The 19,038-nt window shown below is 37.9% G+C and overlaps 1 protein-coding gene across 1 annotated transcript in view; it reads right to left on the bottom strand.

Moving 5' to 3' along the window:
• NLRP14 (NLR family pyrin domain containing 14) overlaps nucleotides 1-17,362 on the bottom strand; it is a 22,876-nt gene extending 5,514 nt beyond the window's left edge. The window contains 9 exon segments of the mRNA XM_007956566.1: nucleotides 329-499; nucleotides 4,379-4,407; nucleotides 4,409-4,556; nucleotides 6,442-6,612; nucleotides 8,699-8,866; nucleotides 11,929-12,092; nucleotides 13,666-15,263; nucleotides 15,833-15,901; nucleotides 17,071-17,362. Coding sequence (XP_007954757.1) covers nucleotides 329-499; nucleotides 4,379-4,407; nucleotides 4,409-4,556; nucleotides 6,442-6,612; nucleotides 8,699-8,866; nucleotides 11,929-12,092; nucleotides 13,666-15,263; nucleotides 15,833-15,901; nucleotides 17,071-17,362 — 2,810 coding nt within the window.
• Nucleotides 17,363-19,038: the final 1,676 nt, after the last annotated feature.

Here is a 19,038-nt window from a genome sequence, read left to right as displayed (position 1 = left end):
GTTTGAACCACCAGCCTTCTGGTTAGCAGTCAAGTGCCTTAGGCACTACGCTACCAGAGCTCCTATGATAAACATGGAAAGCCTAAATAACATACCATTCACTTAATATATACCTATCTGAGGCACGGAGGAGGACACAAATAAATGAGAAATATGGCTTCTATATTAAAGAATATGCAATACATTTAGAATTCAGATTCTTATTTCTGAGAATAACTTACCTTCTGTTCCCATTTGTTTTTCATCATCTCTCCATATACTAAACTTCTTTTTGTTATACTAGACACCATATAGATATCCTTTTCCTAATAGAAAACTGTGAACTCACCCAAGTCTCTGAATGTTGCAGCTTGGATGGCTCAAAGCCTCACACAGAATTTTCACTCCATCATCCTGTAAATCATTGTTTCCAAGGTCCAGCATCCCCAAGTTTGAGTTGTTCAGAAGAGCAGAAGCTAGATCTAAGCAACAGGCACTGGTGAGAACACAGCCCATCAATCTGCAAGAAATGCAAAAGAGGAGTGAGTCCTTCAGATGTGAGGCTTAATTAGTTTATCCGCAGAAAAGATGCCCAAATATTTGAACCTATTTTTTTTTTTTAATTCTTTTTCTATCTAGGAGCTCTGGTGGCGTAGTGCCTAAGGCATCTGATGGCTAACCTGAAGGCCTAGAGGTTCAAACCCACCAGTCACACCTTGAAAGGAAGGTTGGGCAATCTACTTCCATAGTGATACTGTCTCAGAAACCCAAGGAGAGATCCAAGCTGTACATGGAATTCTGTTTTAGTTTGCTAGTGCTGCTATAATAGAAATACCACAAGTAGATGGATTTACTAAACAAATTTATTTTCTCACAGTCTAAGAGGTTAGCATAGCAAGGATTATGAAGATGGTGCAGAACTGGCGAAGAACAAGGCTCCGGGAATTGATGGCATACCGATTGAGATATTTCAACAAACTGATGCCCCATTGGAGGCACTCACTCAGTTATGCCAAGAGATTTGGAAGACAGCTACCTGGCCAACTGACTGGAAGAGATCCATATTTGTTCCCATTCCAAAGAATGTGGTAATTTTAGAACAATATCATTAATATCGCACCCAAGAAAGATCTTACTGAAAATAATTCAAAACGTTTGCAGCAGTATATTGACAGAGAACTTCCAGAGGTGCAAGCTAGATTCAGAAGAGGACGTGGAACACGGGATATCATAGCTGTTGTAGGATGGATCTTGGCTCAAGGCAAAGAATACCAGAAAGATGTTTACTTGTGTTTTATTGACTATGCAAAGGCATTTGATTGTGTGGATCATGACAAATTATGGATAACATTGAGAAGAATGGGAATTCCCGAGCACTTGATTGTACTCATGAGGAATCTGTACCTTGACCAGGAGGCTGTCGTTCAAACAGAACAAGGGGACACTACATGGTTTAAAATCAAGAAGGGAGTGCGTCAGGGTTGTATTCTTTCTCCGTACTTATTCAATTTATATGCTGAGCAAATAATCCGAGAAGCTGGACTATATGAAGAAAAATGTGGTATCAGGATTGAAGGAAGAATCATTAACAACCTGAGATATGCAGACGATACAACTTTGCTTGCTGAAAGTGAGGATGACTTAAGGCACCTACTGATGAAGGTTGAAGAGTACAGTCTGCAGTATGGATTACGTCTCAATATAAAGAAAACAAAAATCCTCACAACTGGACCAATGAGCAGCATCACAATAAATGGAGAGAAGATTGAGGTTGTCAAAGAATTCACGTTGCTTGGTTCTACAATCGATGCCAATGGAAGCAGCAGTCAGGACATTAGACGACGTGTAGCATTGGGAAAGTCAACTGTGAAGGAACTGTATCAACTGCTGAGGAGCAAGGATATCTCCTTGAGGACTAAGGTGTGCCCGACACAAGCCATGATATTTCCAATCACCTCATATGCATGTGAGAGCTAGACAATGAATAAGGAAGACCGAAGAAGAGTTGATGCTTTTGAGTTGTGGTGCTGGCAAAGAATGGTGAAAGTACCATGGACTGCTAAAAGAACTAACAGATCTGTCCTGGAGTAATTGCAGCCAGAATGCTCCTTGGAAGCAAGAATGGCCAGACTTCGTCTCACCTATTTTGGTCATGTTGTAAGAAGGGACCATTCCCTGGAGAAGGATGTCATGCTTGGTAGGGTGGAGGGTCAATGAAAGAGGGGGAGGCCTTCAACGAGATGGATTGACACGGTGGCTGCAATGATGGGCTCAAGTATAGCAGGGATTGTGGGGCTGGCGCGGGATTGGGCAGTGTTTCGTTCTGCTGTGCATGGGGTCGCTATGAGTTGGAAACGACTCAACGGCACTTAACAACAACAACAACCAATCTTCCTAAATCAAGGGTATAAAGACATACTACCAGGATTTCTACCAGTACTAAAAAAATGGATATAAGCTTTCCTAAGGAACCCACAGTTCTCTAAGCTTTCATTTTAAAATATATTTTTGAAATAAAAAAGCTTTCCAGGAAACTCTCAAATTGTCATGTCCCAAAAAAGAAGAAAGCTATGTGTGAAAAGCTGTTATCTCCCAGGTCCTTTGTGTGGGATTCAAGAGTGTTGACAATCTGGCCATAAGCTCTTCTTTCCAAACTTTGCTCCCCATCCTGTTCTCTAATCATACCTATCATTCTCCAAGTATACCACACATCCTTCATTATTGTCCTTATTTACTTTCTTCTTTCCTTCTTCCCAGGATATCTCCATGTAACAAAATCTTCATCTTTCAAACCTAAAATAACTCCTTCTTCTCTGTAAAGTCGCATTCATCGCTCCTTGGAATTTTTGCCATATCATTATAACATATAGAATGTATCATAGTTGGCTTTATAGTTCCTTTTCTTCACCACTTGGTAAGCTACTTAAGGACAAACACATTTCCTTAGTAAGCTCTAGTCTCCTCAGCATCTAGCTTGTAATTGTCATAATTATTTTTTGAGAAAATTGGCATGACCTACAAAGAGTCCATGAAGGTAGTACTAAGAAAGCACAAATTTCTCTGTGTGTGTTTACAGCAAATGCTAAGGTGAGAAAATGTGCTAAACAAAGACCTTGAACTTGTATGTCACTTACAAATTATATTCCTATAGTTGAAATGAAGGTGCTCTGGTGGCATAGTACCTAAGGCATTTGACTGCTAACCAGAAGACTGGTGGTTCAAACCTACTAGCCATTCCTTAGAAGGAAGATTGGGCAATCCACTTCTGTAGAGATAAACCAAACCAAACCAAACTCACTGCTGTCAAGTTAGATCTGACTCATAGCGACCCCTCACTAGGTTTCTGAGGCAGTAAATCTTTATGGAAGTAGACTGCCCAAACTTCCTTCTGCGAAGCAGCTGGTGGATTTGAAGCACCAACCTTCTGGTTAGCAGACAAATGCCTTAGGCCCTGCGCCACCAGAACTATACATAAATGCAAACGCAAATGCAACCATTGCCGTAGAGTCAGATCCAACCCATAGCGACCCCTCCTTGGGTTTCCGAGGCAGTATCACTATGGAAGTAGATTGCCCAACCTTCCTTCTGGAATGTATATGTATATGTATATGTATATGTATATGTATATGTATATGTATATGTATATGTATGGGAGCTCTGGTGGCATAGTGCCTAAGGTATTTGGCTGCTAACCAGAAGGCTGGCAGTTCAAACCCACCAGCCACTCCTCGGAAGAAAGGTTGGGCAATCTACTTCTGTAGTGAAACCCCCTTGGGAACCCAAGAGGTCGCTATGAGTTGGGACCAACTCAACGGCAGTGAGTACGTGTATGTATACATACATACTTGCTCAGAGAATAAGAAAGAACGTAATAGAAATAAAGCATTTGCTATTAAAGAATTATTTGATTGTAGGATATATTTTTAAATTCCTTTTATAGTTTCTATAAAAGCTGATTGAATTATAAACTTGAGTTTAAGGGGGGGAAAAAAACTAGTAGAGCACAATTTCAGCATCACAGATATTAAGTAGATTCAGTGGGGCATAACCAAGATTAAAAAAAAAAAGACGACGATGGAGGCAGTAAGAGAAAATTTGTAAAAAAAAATGCTTATACTCATAAACAGTGTCTTGGGGCTAACACAATGGTATGTGGCAACTGTTCAGACTGATGTCTCTGGTGCCCCTTATCTGAGGAAAGTTGATCAACTATTCAAGTTAATGTATTTTTTTAAAAAATTTAATAACACATTTCCCTACCTTGTTTCAGGCAGACCAAGAGTGAGAATCAGCTGTCCTTTTCTATGACAAATACTCAGCTCTCACACTGTCTGTCCAGATATGTCCTTGTGGAAACTCTAGTTGAAGCTACCCAAAAGTAAAGTCACAAAAAATCTACTCTAACTCCTGAAGATTACAACTTGGATGCCAAAAAGACATCACACAGCAGCTTTACTCAATTATCTTTTAAACAAATTGATCCCAGATCCACATGTCTCAGGCTCCTGCTGAGTAGAAGAAAAGTTGAGATATGCACTGCTAAGTGAAGTGAACAAGCCAACAAGAAGAACTGATGCCTTTGAATTATGGTGTTGGCAAAGAATATTAAATATACCATTGAATGCCAGAAGAACAAATGATTCTGTCTTGGAAGAAGTACAGCCAGAATGCTCCTTAGAAGTGAGGATGGTTGAGACTTCGTCTCACATACTTTGGACATGTTATCAGAAGGGACCAGTTCCTGGAGAAGGACATCATGCTTGATAAAGTACAGGATCAGTGAAAAAAAAAGAAAGATCCTCACTGAGGTGGATTGACACCATGGCTATAATGATGGACTCAAACACAGCAATAATTCTGAGGATGGTACAGGACCATATACTGTTTTGTCCTGTTGTAACAGGGTCAATATAAGTTGGAGTCAACTCTATGTATGGCACTTAACAAACAACAAGTAAAGTGAAATGCAGCGCCTCAACCCACAGGAAGAAGAATGTGAGGAAAGATGGTATCATTGCTCTACTGCCCAGAAATGCGTATCTTTGAAAAGATTTCATGTTAGAATCCCTTAGCTACCTGTCAACACTGTCTGCCCTTCCTTCTCAGATCAAACACCTCTTCTTCCTTTTTGCCTCTTTGGCTTTTTCATTTGGGAAACTTAGGTCTGTACCAAAGTGAACTACCAACCGGATTCATGTTCTTCAGAAGTTTTCTTATTCAGATCGAAAATTAACCTGTTTATTGTACACAAATTTGTACTCTGATGCTGGAGTAGTTACATGGAATAAAAGAGCAAGCAGACGTAGTAAGAGTAATCACAATAAAGGTACATACTCTTTGTACACATAATAAAAGTGGCATTTCCAATCAGTAGAAAAAACAGATTGTGCCATAAATGATTTTGTGACAAAAGACCTGGCATATGAGGGGAAAATAAGTTTATATTATAACAAAATTAATTCTGGATAAGTTAAACATTTAATATATTAAAAGTTAAACTATAAAGAGTATTAGAAAATTAAGTGGATATTTTAAAAATATTTTTTAGAAGATAAGTATTTCTAATTATAACAAAAACTCTAGAAGTCATGAAGAAAATAATTTGATATCATAAAATTTTTAAATTTCTATATTGTAAACATGACCATAAAGAAAGTCAGAAATCAAGCAACAAATTAGGAAACATATTAATAATGCATATGTAATGCCGATAACCATAACAGATAATGAGCTCTTTCAAATCAGAAAGAACATAATCTAGTAGGAAAGTGAGCCTATGAAGAAGCCATTTCTATAATATAAACAGCCAAAAGCATTTGAAAAGATGCTTAATATCAAATAATTTTAAAAGTTATTTTTTCAACTATCTGATTAATACTGATTAAAAAGATTACGGATACCCCATGAGGTTATTAACTTACAGGCCCTTAGACTGCTGCTGGGAATATAAACAGCCTTTCTGGAAAATCTCTTAATTCGTATAACAAAATAATATCTTTGGCCCAACAATTCCATCTAAGAGATCATCTAATAAATATTAGCAGAATGATCACACTGTGATCCAGTATGGATATATATTTACTTTGTTCTGACCCCAGACCATGGTGGACTTTATCCTGAATTGAAAATTTTCTTATTATGAGACATTAGGCAAGTTGCATAATCTTTCTAAGCTTTACATTCTTCATCTGTACAATAAGGCACCTAGAACTCATGTAGCCCGTTTGACTTCAACAGGTTGTTACATTGCAGGTTAAGCAAATTTAGGATAGTGCTGAGCATGGCATAAGGACACAATATATGGCAATACCAATATAATCATCATCATCATCATCACCTTCATTATCATTAAGGATAACAGTGAGGGGGAAGCAAGAAACAAAATATATTCATAATATCCCATATTAAACATATTTCAAAATGTGTATTATATCAGAAGGACAAAAATTAGTAGGCACTTACACAAGGCTCTGTAAAGTACACTGTGGATGTTTCAAGGCATCACTAATAAGCTTTACTCCACCGTCACCCAAGGTGTTGTCTGCCAAGGATAAATGTTTCAGCCTTTCATTGCCGATGAGAGCAGAAGACAGATCCTCACAACCAGCCACTGTGAGGCCACACCTTTCCAGACTGAAGGAGAAACACAGATAGGATCAGTCCATTCCCAAAGTTCATGCTTTTCTTCTTCACAACCTCTACACTTCTATTATACAGTCATCCTCATCAAACCCAGTTAAATTAGGATTCCAATAGCAGTTGTGTACAGGGTACAATGAAACAAAGTATGGAAGGGGAGAGGAGAGACTTGGAAAATAAAGAAAGAATGTAAGAGGAGAGGTGATAATGATCTTTATATATATGTATCACTCTGCTTTGTTTTTCTAGAGTTCGATGTCTTATTTCATTTATATTAATACATAACATCATCCACCAATGACGCTATCAAAAGGGATGCTGAGAACAGATGGTAGCACCATGCTGACCGCTAAATATGACCCAACAAAATGAGGAAATAGATTAGTCTACATTGGGGTCTTCTGGGAAGCCTGCCCCAACCTATGTTCAAGAATTATCCAACAACTTTCCAGATAAACTATAAGTGAATTTTATTCTGTAAAAACTGGTGAGACTAAGTATCAAAATTTTCAGTGGTAAGAGAATTCATCTGCATATTGTCAAACTCTTAGCAGCAAAAAGCTGTTAAGTGGACAGAACAATGTTTTCTTACAATGGGAGCCAAGGATTCAAGACAACTTCTTTGCTCAATATGCTTTAAGAGTGCCCTGTATCAGTTCCATAAGGTGGAAAAGTAATCTACACAAGGTGAGCAGATCTTTCTCCCTTTGAGGGGAGCCTTTAGTAAATATTATAATGAAACATTCACATGAGTGATCGTGTATACCTTTTCAATATGTCTATTTTCAAGGGCTATATAAGACTCAGTAATTTAAATTTCATGAGATACTTTATTTCTAAATTTGTAAAGTCCTTACAATAATTAGGGATCACAGTGAAGGAGTCTGGAAGCTGGACAGGGAAGGGGAAGAAGCCAAGTCAGGGTGTGATTTCAGACAAAGTCCCAGCCTCAGCTTGATTCCTTTAGGGAATTCTAGAGTAGAAAATATACCTTAGGATTTGTCCCAACTGGAGGCAAGGAACTCAGCTTTTATAATCCTGCAAGCTCTCCCACCTCTAGATGCTTGCCAGCAAAAGAGTGTCAGAAGCCCAATACCAGCCTCAGAAGAAAGCTGCAGGTGTAGGCAGCTAAAGCAAAAAAACCACATAAGCCAGTGAAATGATAAAAAGATTGGAAGGGATCTGGGAAAAGCACTGAGTATCTGCTCTACAATGCAACATTCAGAAGAATAAAATAAAGCTATAAGAACTTCCATTGAAAGTTGTTTATGATAAGCATTGAGGGGGAAAAAGCAAGTTACTGAGTAATATATACAGTTTGATCTCATTAGGAAAAAAAAAAAGTGTTAAGTGTATGTCTGTGTGCATATGAAGAAAAAAGTATGGAAAGAAACAGCCTCGAATGCTCCTTGTGTTACCGTTGGAGGGAATAAGGTTGGGAAAGAAGAATGAAGAAATAGATGGAGATGTTCACATTTTATAAGCAAGCATATAATGCTTTATAAGAGGAATAAAAACATAAAGCAAAAAATAATAATAATAATTAGGGATCATACTTTGCAGGTCAGACAGACAAAAACATACAAACTTATCAATACTTTGATTGCCCACACCATCTAAAATCAATAGGGAGAATCAAACATCAAACTAAAATGCTAAAAAATATAAAACAACATGATCTGTGCACAAACCAGACTAAAGTGGCCAATTACACCCTCCATAACTCTCATAGCAAGGGGTCTAAAGCATACAGAAATCTGGAACTTTTCCTACATGAAATGTGAATAGACGGCCTACAAGATTTGATTACTCCCCAGTGGCCACCCACACTGCGAAAACATCCAGATCTACATAATGTGTTGTTAGATTATTACATAGCTCTAATGATTTCTGTCAAACCATCCTATTTATTGGTGCAAGAAGCCCTATCAGGTGATCTATACAGATGATTTCCCACTTGAAAGTCTGGTAACTGGATCCACATAAAGGATTATCAGTGGAAGACACTGTTAAAGTCTCAACTGAAGGGTTCTATTTGCACAGAGAAAAGTATTAATTACAAAGAATAACAAAGACTTACCTCAGATTCTGTATTTTACACTCTGGGCATTTTAAGGCTTCACATAATGACTTTACTCCATTATCCCCTATATCACTCCCTTTCAGGTCCAGGTGTATCAGATTCTGGTTCTGAGTCAAAGAACCAAAGATACCCTTCCAATCATCAGGGAAAGAAACAAATCTCAACCTTCAAAAGAAAAATATCGATGGGAGTGGTGTTACAAAATCATCTGTCTCTGGTTACTATATCCCTTTGTCTTCAAATACAACTCTTGGATATTATCTGACTATTCTTGCCATCTCTTATCTTACTCTGGGTTTCTCCTATTCAAAATCAGGTCATAAATCCAAGTTTCAGGGTATCACTGAGGGAAACAATTGAGTTACAACTTGATGTCCATTTACGAGCTGCCAGATGACATTTTTAAACCTTGAAGGGAAAGATGAAGGTGGTAACATCCATCAGGAAATGGGAGGAGAAGCCTCTTAATTTAATTTAATTTAATTCCAGGAGTGATTTTCCCCAAAATTAGAGACATTCCAAATACTGCAGTTGCAACATTAATTTACAATACTGAAATCCATTAGAAAAGCCAAAGTGAGCTCACAGTTAATATCAACTATATGTGATAATCAACACATGATTGCAAAGTATGTCTGATCATTTTGTGAAGTTTGTTATACTACACAGACTGCCTAAAGCAACATGTGAAGCAAGTTAAACCTACAATTTTTCTTCCTATTTTTCCCCTCAATTCAGTTTTAGCTATGTTTGATTCCTCTCTAGTGCCTGCTGCTAGCCCTAAGTATGTTCACACTGTTCACTATTCAGAAAACCTCCACTTGTAATATCACCTTCCCCTCCCTTTTTCCCTACCTACCATCTACCCTTATCTCCCCAGCCAAGCACACATTAAAAAAAAAAAAAAAAAACAACTTTTACCCATTTCCATCTTGAGGACTAACCATCATCACATAGTAAAAGTGCCTAATACAGTCATTAAATACAAATTCAAAATACAGTCTCACTTGTTATCAGAGAAGGATCTAAGTAAATAAGGCCACATTAAGGTAAGAAAGACCAAGAGCAATCTTATGGTGTCACCCCCCCCTAAGGAACACCTGCATTCGAAAAGAGGAAAACTTTTAACCCAAAATAAGGCATTAGCTATTGAGGAAAACTTTTAACCCAAAATAAGGCATTAACTATTGTTCAGATTTGGACTGGTGAAATACAATGAAGAGACAATGTGTGTGTCTATCTGGGGGGAAAAAAGGGGAGTTGAGGGTCAGCAGAAAGAACGTCCAGGAACTCTTAATCACAACATATACCCAGTTGCAGGACCAGTCCTCTAGTTGCTTGAAATCTAAAGTCAGAATTCAATGTAAGCACTGATATTCTAAGGAAAATATTTGGTGGGAAACCTGTCAAAAAGAAAATGAGTATTTATTTTCAGTACTAATTGAAACAATATCTAGCATTTATTCAGCATTCAATTTATACTGCTGAGCACCTAGTGGACCCTCATTGTTGGACACTGGATACAGAGGAAAAAATAGGATTAGTCAGCTTCTACTAGAGCAAATAGACACACACAAATAACCAAACATAGAAAAGTAATAAATATACATGATCTAAGATAAAATTTTAAAAAAAGATTGACAATAGCAAACGTTGGCAAAGATGAGGAATACTTGGAACTTTCATATATTGCTTGTGGGAGTATAAAATGGTACTTGGGAGAACTGTTTGACAATTTCTTAAAAATTTCTTTAAAAGATAAACATAAATCTATGAACTAGCAATTCTACTCCTACATATTAACCCAAGAGATGAAAATTTATGTCTACAAAAAAAAAAAAAAAAACTCTTACAAGAATACTCAGAGCAGCCTTATTCATAAGACCTCACAATTGGAAACAACTCCAGGGGTCTTTTAATATGAGAGGAATAAACAAACAGTCAAGACATACAATTGAATGCTAATCAGCAATATAAAGAAACAAGTTACTGAAACATGCAACAACATGGATAAATTTTAAAAACATCTTGTGAAGTAAAAGAAAACATACACACAGACATACATACTCTATTAATCTATGTAAAGAATTTCCAAGAACAGAACAGAATTAAATCATGGTGACAGAAGTTAGAAAGTGATTGTTTGAAACCTAGCAGGGTGGGAGGATTAGCTAGAAAGAGGTACAAGGAAACTCTTGGGTGAAATATTTTCTATCTTGTTTTGAATGTTCGTTTCATAGATGTATACTGTTATAAACTGAATTATGTCACCCAAAAATAAATGTAAATCCTAACCTGTAGGCCTGTGGTTAGAATCCCATTTGGGAATGGGTTGTATTGTTATGTTAATGAGGCAGAATTATTGACAAGTGTGTCTTCAGACAATGTCTTTGGAGATATAATAGAGATTAAACAAGCAAACTAAACAGCAGAGATGGGGGAAGAGATGCCAAGGCACATGAAAATCACCCAGGAGCAAAATCTGAGACAAGGACCTCCTTCTAGAGCTGACAGAGAAAGAAAAGTCTTCCCCTAGAGTCAGCACCTTGAATTTGGACTTCTAGCCTCCTAAACGGTGAGAAAATAAATTTGTTAAAGCCACCCATTTGTGGTAGTTCTGTCAGAGCACCACTAAATTACTAAGACATATATAATTGTTAAAACTCAATGAAATGAAAGTAGGAAGAATGCTATTGTATTGTGGGGATTGTAGTTAATCTCACAAAACAGAATGTGTAGATTACTGAATGGAAAACCAATTTGCTCTGTAAACTTTCACCCAAATTATGATTAAAAAAAAAAAAAAAACAACTAAATGAACTGAACACTTGATATCTTTGTGTTTTTATTCAATGTAATTCAGTTCTCAATTTAAAAAATAATAACTGGGGACAGAATATAACATGTCAGTGTTCCAGGACATGTCTTGGAAAATGTGTTGTTGACCTGCCTAGAAAGCCTTAACTCTGAGTCCTTCATCTGGAAAATTCACAATCAAAGGTCAGAAATGCATATAATCAGCTACTAGGCTCTGTGGACTCTTTCCCAGAACGAGTTATGTTCCTGTGTCCCCAGAGATTACTTTTTTTTTTTTTTCATGTTATTATTTTATGCAATGGACTTTAAGTATTAGTTTACCATTGGTTTCCTCTAATAAACAGAGGTACGAGGTGGGACAAAGAAAGAAACTGAAATAACGCCACTAAATTTTTTCATGCCAGACTTACAGTAGTTTTTGTAGTTTACAATTTGGGTGCCTTAGTTCTTGATAAAGAATCTTTGTTGCTACTTCATCAAGGTTGCTATCAAATAGGTCCAATTCTCTCAAGTATTCATTTGTATGAAGCACAGAACAGAGGTCTTGCCAGCAATGAATAATGTGATCATGATCCTTTTGCCTAAATAATTGGAAAAAGACCCATTAATCAACTTTTAGCCTTGGGGTGAAAGTAAGTATACTTCAGAAATGGCAAGAGCCTCCAGTGCAGCTTTGGCATGAGCACAGTCCACCTGGAAATCTTATTCTTGGCACTTCAAGACTTTTTTTCCCCCAGTAGCTTTTCCATGCCCCATTCATCCCCTCTACAAACACACAATAAAAACTAGAGAGACTTCACCTTGGAGGAGGAGACTCAGGAGGGATAAGAGAAAACTCTTCAAATACTCAAAGAGCCCGTATCAAAAGGAAAAACAATATATGACTACAAAGAGCAAGATTAGGATTAGAGAGTAAATATTGGGGAACTATGGTATAGGTTAAAAGCCATAGACTTTGAGCCTCAGTTCAACCACTTACTAGCTATATTAACTTTAAGCAAGTCATTCAGTTCTATGAGCTCCAGTTTTCTATAAAATGGAAATGTCACCTCCCTTCACAGGCTTGTAAGGATTTAATAGACAATTTTAGTGAGTATATAAAGGCATTTTGTAAACTTTTAGGTGCTGTATAATTTAATTATTAGGCATATTATCAATAGACTCATTATAAACAAAGGAAGGGTAATAAGGAATAAAACAGCCTAATGGTTACAAGCATAAGATCTGGAGCAGAACAGTCCCGCATCCTAACTCACCTCTGCTTTGAATCTCTATGAATCTCAGTTTTGTAATCTTAAAAAAAAAAAAAAAAAAAGGGATATCATTGTGACCAGCATTCAGTTGGATGTATTAAATACCTGATTCACTATATACTATATAATACATAGCATGTCCTCAATTTTTTATTAAATCTGGCTTAACTAAATTCCATAGTTCAATTCTTCTCCCAGACTTAGAAGAGTCGGGTCAGGAAATGCAACTTGAAGAAGGGGATAGGGTAGAATAATATACATAAAACTCAGATGGTTAGTTCATTCTTTCCAAAATATTCATTCCGCACCTACTAATTCATTCTATGTCTACCTCTGACTCTCTCTAAATAGGTGCTTCAGGCATGAAACCTTTCATAAATTGCAAAACAAAGGCAGACTTACATCGAGGCAACGGGGAAAGTGAGCTAGGTCAGCAGAGTACAGCAGCAGACAGACCAGACAGATGACCTATATGCACCTGGTTCAGAAGGAAGAAACTACTGGTCCCTTACTATTCTGGAGGGCATTATTTTAAAAAAGTAAGTACCCTTACTACTATGGATGCAAGATTGCTCTGTCACATCCCCAATGACGTGAAGCACTCATTCCTAGTTTTGGGGAACACTGACAGACTAGCCCACAAACAAGATCCTCTCCTGGCACTGCCCTCAGGCATGAGAGTCATCTCACCCAAGCTTTCACTAATTCCTCACCAGCAGGCATGGCTGGTCAATAAGTGGGTTTGAATACCTGGCCTCCTTGCCTTAAAGTGGGACAATTCTGAAGGTTCATCCCCATTCTATATCTTCAGCTAAAGCAGCTACTCTCTCTGACACAATCTACTTCCTTAACTACCCTTGTACAAGGCACTTCTAGGCAATTGACCTAATACACTTACCAAGTTTCAGCTGGGGGCCTGGAGTTTAACATCTTCTCAAATAATACAGTTACAGACAGTTTAATGGTCCATAAACATTGGCAGTGCTTAAGGCAGAATGAAGACAGAAGCAAATGGATCTTCCCACAAATATTAATGACAACCTTTTGGAAATAGCTCATTGCCTGGTTTATGAATGATTCATCCTGAGTTTCATACAGATAGTGAAACAATTCCAGAAATCTCAACTGTGATAGAGAACATTCATTGTTTCCTAATGTTTCTATCCACTGAAGTAACTCCCATTTCAGCTCCCATGATATTTTACAATACAAACTTTTCTCCAGTTGTTTTACTCTATCTTCATTCAAAAGGCCAAACAAAAAACATTTCATCTGCATCAAATGAGTGTCTTCATAAGCTCTGCTTTCAAGTAACACCTTCAAGTCTTCAAAAGGCTGGTGGGAATAGCCCCTGGTTTCCCACTTGCCTTTCAATATATAGAACATAGCTGCAAAAAACTCCTGAACATGCAGGTAAGTGAACACGTAGCAATTTTCATACTCTAAATCCTTTTGAAGAATATTCATGTCCAGGAAAATTGAGACATCTGATTTATTTAATCCATGCTTTCTGAGATTCTCTTTGTAAAATACATATGTCATAGTCCATATTCCCTTGGCAGCTAAGTAGCACAGATTCTTCAGTTGGATTTGGTTGGGTAGACTGGGACAGCTTTTATCTACAGGTGTGAATAAGCTAGAGATATAGCATTTAAATAGAGATGTGGTAGTTTGGCAGGTCAAGTTGACATCAGCTCCCTTCTCCATTTGCTGCTTCAGACAAGTACAAATGATCCGGCATACTAGGGGGACTTGGCACATGTTGAAAAGTATCTCATTGTTTCTTAGTGAACTGAATGCTTGTACAGCACAATTCTTATATTCAAAAAACTGGTAAATATACTCCTTTCTTGCATCTTCAGACATTCCTACTAGCTCTATATAACGGTGACTCTTCAACAAAGGTTTTAGTTTCTTACAGGCTGTGAGTCTCGTTGTTACCAATAAGAAGCATTCAGGGAGCATCACTTTCCTCAGTAAACTACTCATGAGGAAGGACACTGGGTGTTCCTGGGTCCTGTTACTGCTCAGTGCAAACTCAGGTTCCTCAAAAGCAAAGTTCAGTTCATCAAAACTATCAATAATAAAAAGAAGACTACCTGGCTGGGACATGATCCTTTCAATGGGGTCTTCTGTGCTAGGCAAGTCCCTTGATACAAGTTGAGCAAAGCTCCTCTCTTTCAGTTGGTTAATTTCTCTTGCATTGAAATAGAAAACATACGTAAACTTCTGCTGATAGAGATTACCCTCTGCCCAATCTAACATTGCCTTTCTCACCAAGGTGGTTTTCCCAACGCCAGCAGGCCCCTGCAGCACCACTGTCCGTGGCTGCTCACCAGTTTGGACGTCCACATCAAACAAATGTTCCAACAGTTCTCGATCTTCCTGAGTAATTTCATGACGTAAATCTTCAGGTTCTCCAAGCAAACGGTTCTTGTCCCTAATGGTGCAAAACTTTTCTTTTATGTGAATTCTGTATTGTGTTCCATCACCTAAGTAGTTAGGATGGAGAAGAGGGGGGAAAAAAACAGTGGCACATATGACCAAAACAAATCCTACAACTTGCAATGTTAATACTACGTTTGGAGTTATGAACAAGAAATAATATAGGCTAAAATCAAAACGAAACTGGTTTAGATAGGAAAATAAATAGAAAAAAACTATTCTTATAGAATTAAAACATACATTAGAAGTGTTGAAAAAATGACAAAGCAAAAAATGAATTAGTGATAGAAAATTAAAATCCATTCTCTCTAGAACTATTTTCTCTTTTACAAAAAATATGTGGAGAACAGTCATCATACGGATTAAAAAAAAAAAACAGAAGCAATAATTAAATATAATAGTGAGGACCCTACAGACAGACCTGAATCTACAGGTGAAAGTAATTCACTGTATATAAGTAAAAAATTGAGATCAACATTGAAGCACAGCCTGAAGCATGTTTTGAAGGAAAAAAATATACTTAAAAGTATCTAAATAGAAAAATATGGCTTCATCTTTAGCTAATTAAGTCTGATTCCTTCCTTCAATCACAATTTAAATGTTTCTCAGAACTCACCTAGCACTGGCTCCTGAACTCCCTGGTCCTCTCTGGCCTTGTCCTCTGGTCCCATGGTCTGGGCTGCCACTGCAACATGAGAAAGGGGAGCTTTGATAATGGCCAAAACAGTGGCCAGCATCTTCATGTCAGTGGTCCAACTCTATCTATGGGGTGTGTTTGGGAAAATTACAGCCAAGAGAGTCTCAGACTCCACCAGCTTAGCTGCAGGCACAACTGATGCGATACAAACAATAATGAAATTGGAAACTTCTTGCCACATGCTAATACCCATAACTATTTGGCAGGTGGTCTAGTCTAAACCTGTTTCCCTGTCTATATTCACTTCAGAGTACTGAGCTAATTGCAGCTCTATAGCCATGTATAAGGAGCTCTGGTAGCATAGTGCCTAAGGCACTTGACTGCTAACCAGAAGGCTGGTGGTTCAAACCCACCAGCCACTCCTCGGAAGGAAGGTTGGGCAATCTACTTCCGTAGTGATACTGCCTCGGAAACCTAAGGAGGGATCGCTATGAGTTGGGTCCGACTCAATGGCACATAACAACAGCAGCAGCAGCCATGTATGAGTAAGAAATTTTAGGTAGTAAGAGGGCCTACAATATATCATACCAGAGAATGACTAAAAGAATTGGCTTGGCTTATGTCCCTGAATTATGTCAAGCCCATTCCTCACATTTCAGCAAAGATGATAAATTAATATTTGAGATTCTCAAAATTTAGACTAGCCTATTACTTTAATTGGGAGTTCTGGCGGCACAGTGTCTAAGGCACTTGACTGCTAACTAGAATGTTGGCAGTTCAAACCCACCAGCCACTCCTCAGAATGAAGATTGGGCAATCTACTTCTGTAGAGATACTGCCTTGGAAACCCAAGGAAAGACTACTATGAGTTGGAGATGACTCGACAGCATATAACAACAACATTAAGTATAGTTGTGGTAAAGGCACACCAGATAATGGGATAATTCTTATCACTCAATTCCTTTAATTACTCTGATTAGTGCAAGATGGATGAGTTAATCCCATTAAGAAGCCAGGCTGAATAACAGTATTCAACATCCTCTTGTCCCTTCAGTGGTTCTGAAATGATCCAGCAAGCCCTTAATGTACATAACTACCATGAAACTTGTGTCCAATCACATGGTTTAATTCCTAAGTCCCTCTTATAGAATCCTTCTAATGGGCTCCAAGAAATACTCCTTCCCTCTTGCCCAAGATCTGTCCCTAACAATACTCACAGCTGATCTCTGCTTTTGCTTTCTCACACAGATCCTTCAGGTTCATCTTGCTGAGTATTTTGAGAGCCACACTCCAGGCCTGCTCTCCTGGATAATACTCGTTCATCAGGTTAGCTAGATCCTCCCTCTTGGCCTTCTTCACTTCAGTCCAGGGTATCTGGCGATGCCCAGGTTCTATGGTCTCATTCTTTAGGAGTAACTTAAATTTATTAAACTCCTCTTTGTCCAACTCCTCCAAATACAACAGTAGCCCAAAATCAGAAAAGAAAGATGATGATGATGAAGCTGCCATCTTGTTCCAAAGATCAGTAGGAAAAAATAATCATAAGAACATGGAATAAATGGTACCTATGGAAGAAAATGATTAGAAAATTAAACACCAGTAAAAATATAGATTAATTCAGCCTTTGTTGAAGCCAACTGTAATTGGCTCAGCAATGACCTAGTGCCCTCTATATGTTCTATCATAAAACATTTCTCTAATATAGACCCCACTCTACCATGTATTTCTTCTATCTTCCCCAAATTTATTCTCAACTGCATCACTTATGATGTAAGAAATACAGTTCATCTCTCTGAATTTCAGTTTATTCTTCTGCCAAGTGGGGATATAAGGGCTAACCTCAGAGGAATGTAATGTGGATTAAATAAACTGGGGTTTGTATATCAATAGGTACACAACAGGCTCTTACTAAGTATTGGTAACTTGCCTTATCTTTTCCCTCCTCCATCAACAACCAACATATAGCTCAGCTTAGAAAGTACTTCTACCAACATCTTATTATTCCTGAAGCACATGTAATAGGAATATACCACTTGCGACCTCTTCTTGTTATGCCATTTCTGGTCACAAATCCATATGCAGTTACTGAAGTTCTGTGTTCCTAGCTCACAATCTCCTTTCTCACACACACACACACACACACACACACACAATTATTCTGTTCATTCAATGTTAAAGCCTATCCAAAGCAGCATTCTCTCATATCCTTGACCCCAACTCCCATGATCTTATTTTATTGCAGCATTTCTCTGGCACCCTCAACCCAGACTTTATTAACAATTATTCTAACAAACTATAAACTCCCATAACCTATTCCCCATCCATTAAGCAGTTTCATGCCCTCACACCCATTGCTAGTTATTCAAACTCCATCAGTTCCTAGTCTTTTGAGCCCTGTATTTTCTCTTTATTGATCAGCCATCTTAAGAATCTCATTCAATTTCTTATTCAGCATGAGCATTCCAGTTAATCACTCAAAACTACATCTCAAATTCCTCATTGGTAGTTTGCCTGAGGAGACAAAGTAGTGAGTGGTACAGCTGGAAATGGATTCTAAATCCCTTGCCCTTTCCATTCTTCCATAATGCCTCCTTCTGTGTTTGGAAAGGAAAAATGGATGGTGGGGGTGGGGCAAAACCATACAGAAGGGAGACATTCTCAAAAAGAATGTGAATTATCTAAAAAATGATATGGTAAATCAGGAGTTTATCCTATAACTGGTGAGCTATCAGCTGTGTTGGCATAGTGGATAAGGCACTGACTGTTAACCAGAAGATCAGCGGTTTAAACCCACCAGATGGTCCGTGGAAGGAAGACGGGGTGATCTACTTCCATAAAGATTTACAGCCTCGGAAATCCAATGGGGTCTCTATGAGTCAGAAACAACTTGATGGCAGTGAGTTTGATTTGGTTTATTAGCTGTTTTAGGGTTTTTTAAACCACACTGCAGAAACAGTCTAGATTACAACTAAGATGTGGCAAAAACAGGTTCTGCAGTAAATTTTTAAAAGAAGAAAAAAGTAATAAATGTGAAGAACCATCACAGAAACAGTGAAACTCCTTCAGGACACAAAGAATATGGTACATGAGGGGGAATGAGGCACAGATCAACTCACTCCACTTTCTGCCTAGAAATAAGTCAATAAACAAGGGAGGGGAGACAAATCTCTTTCACAGAAGAATTC

The sequence above is a fragment of the Orycteropus afer genome, unplaced genomic scaffold (assembly GCF_000298275.1).
Source record: "Orycteropus afer afer isolate SDZICR_OR568_19922 unplaced genomic scaffold, OryAfe1.0 scaffold00014, whole genome shotgun sequence".
Taxonomy (NCBI): Eukaryota; Metazoa; Chordata; class Mammalia; order Tubulidentata; family Orycteropodidae; genus Orycteropus; species Orycteropus afer.
This window is presented reverse-complemented; position numbering and strand designations above follow the sequence as displayed.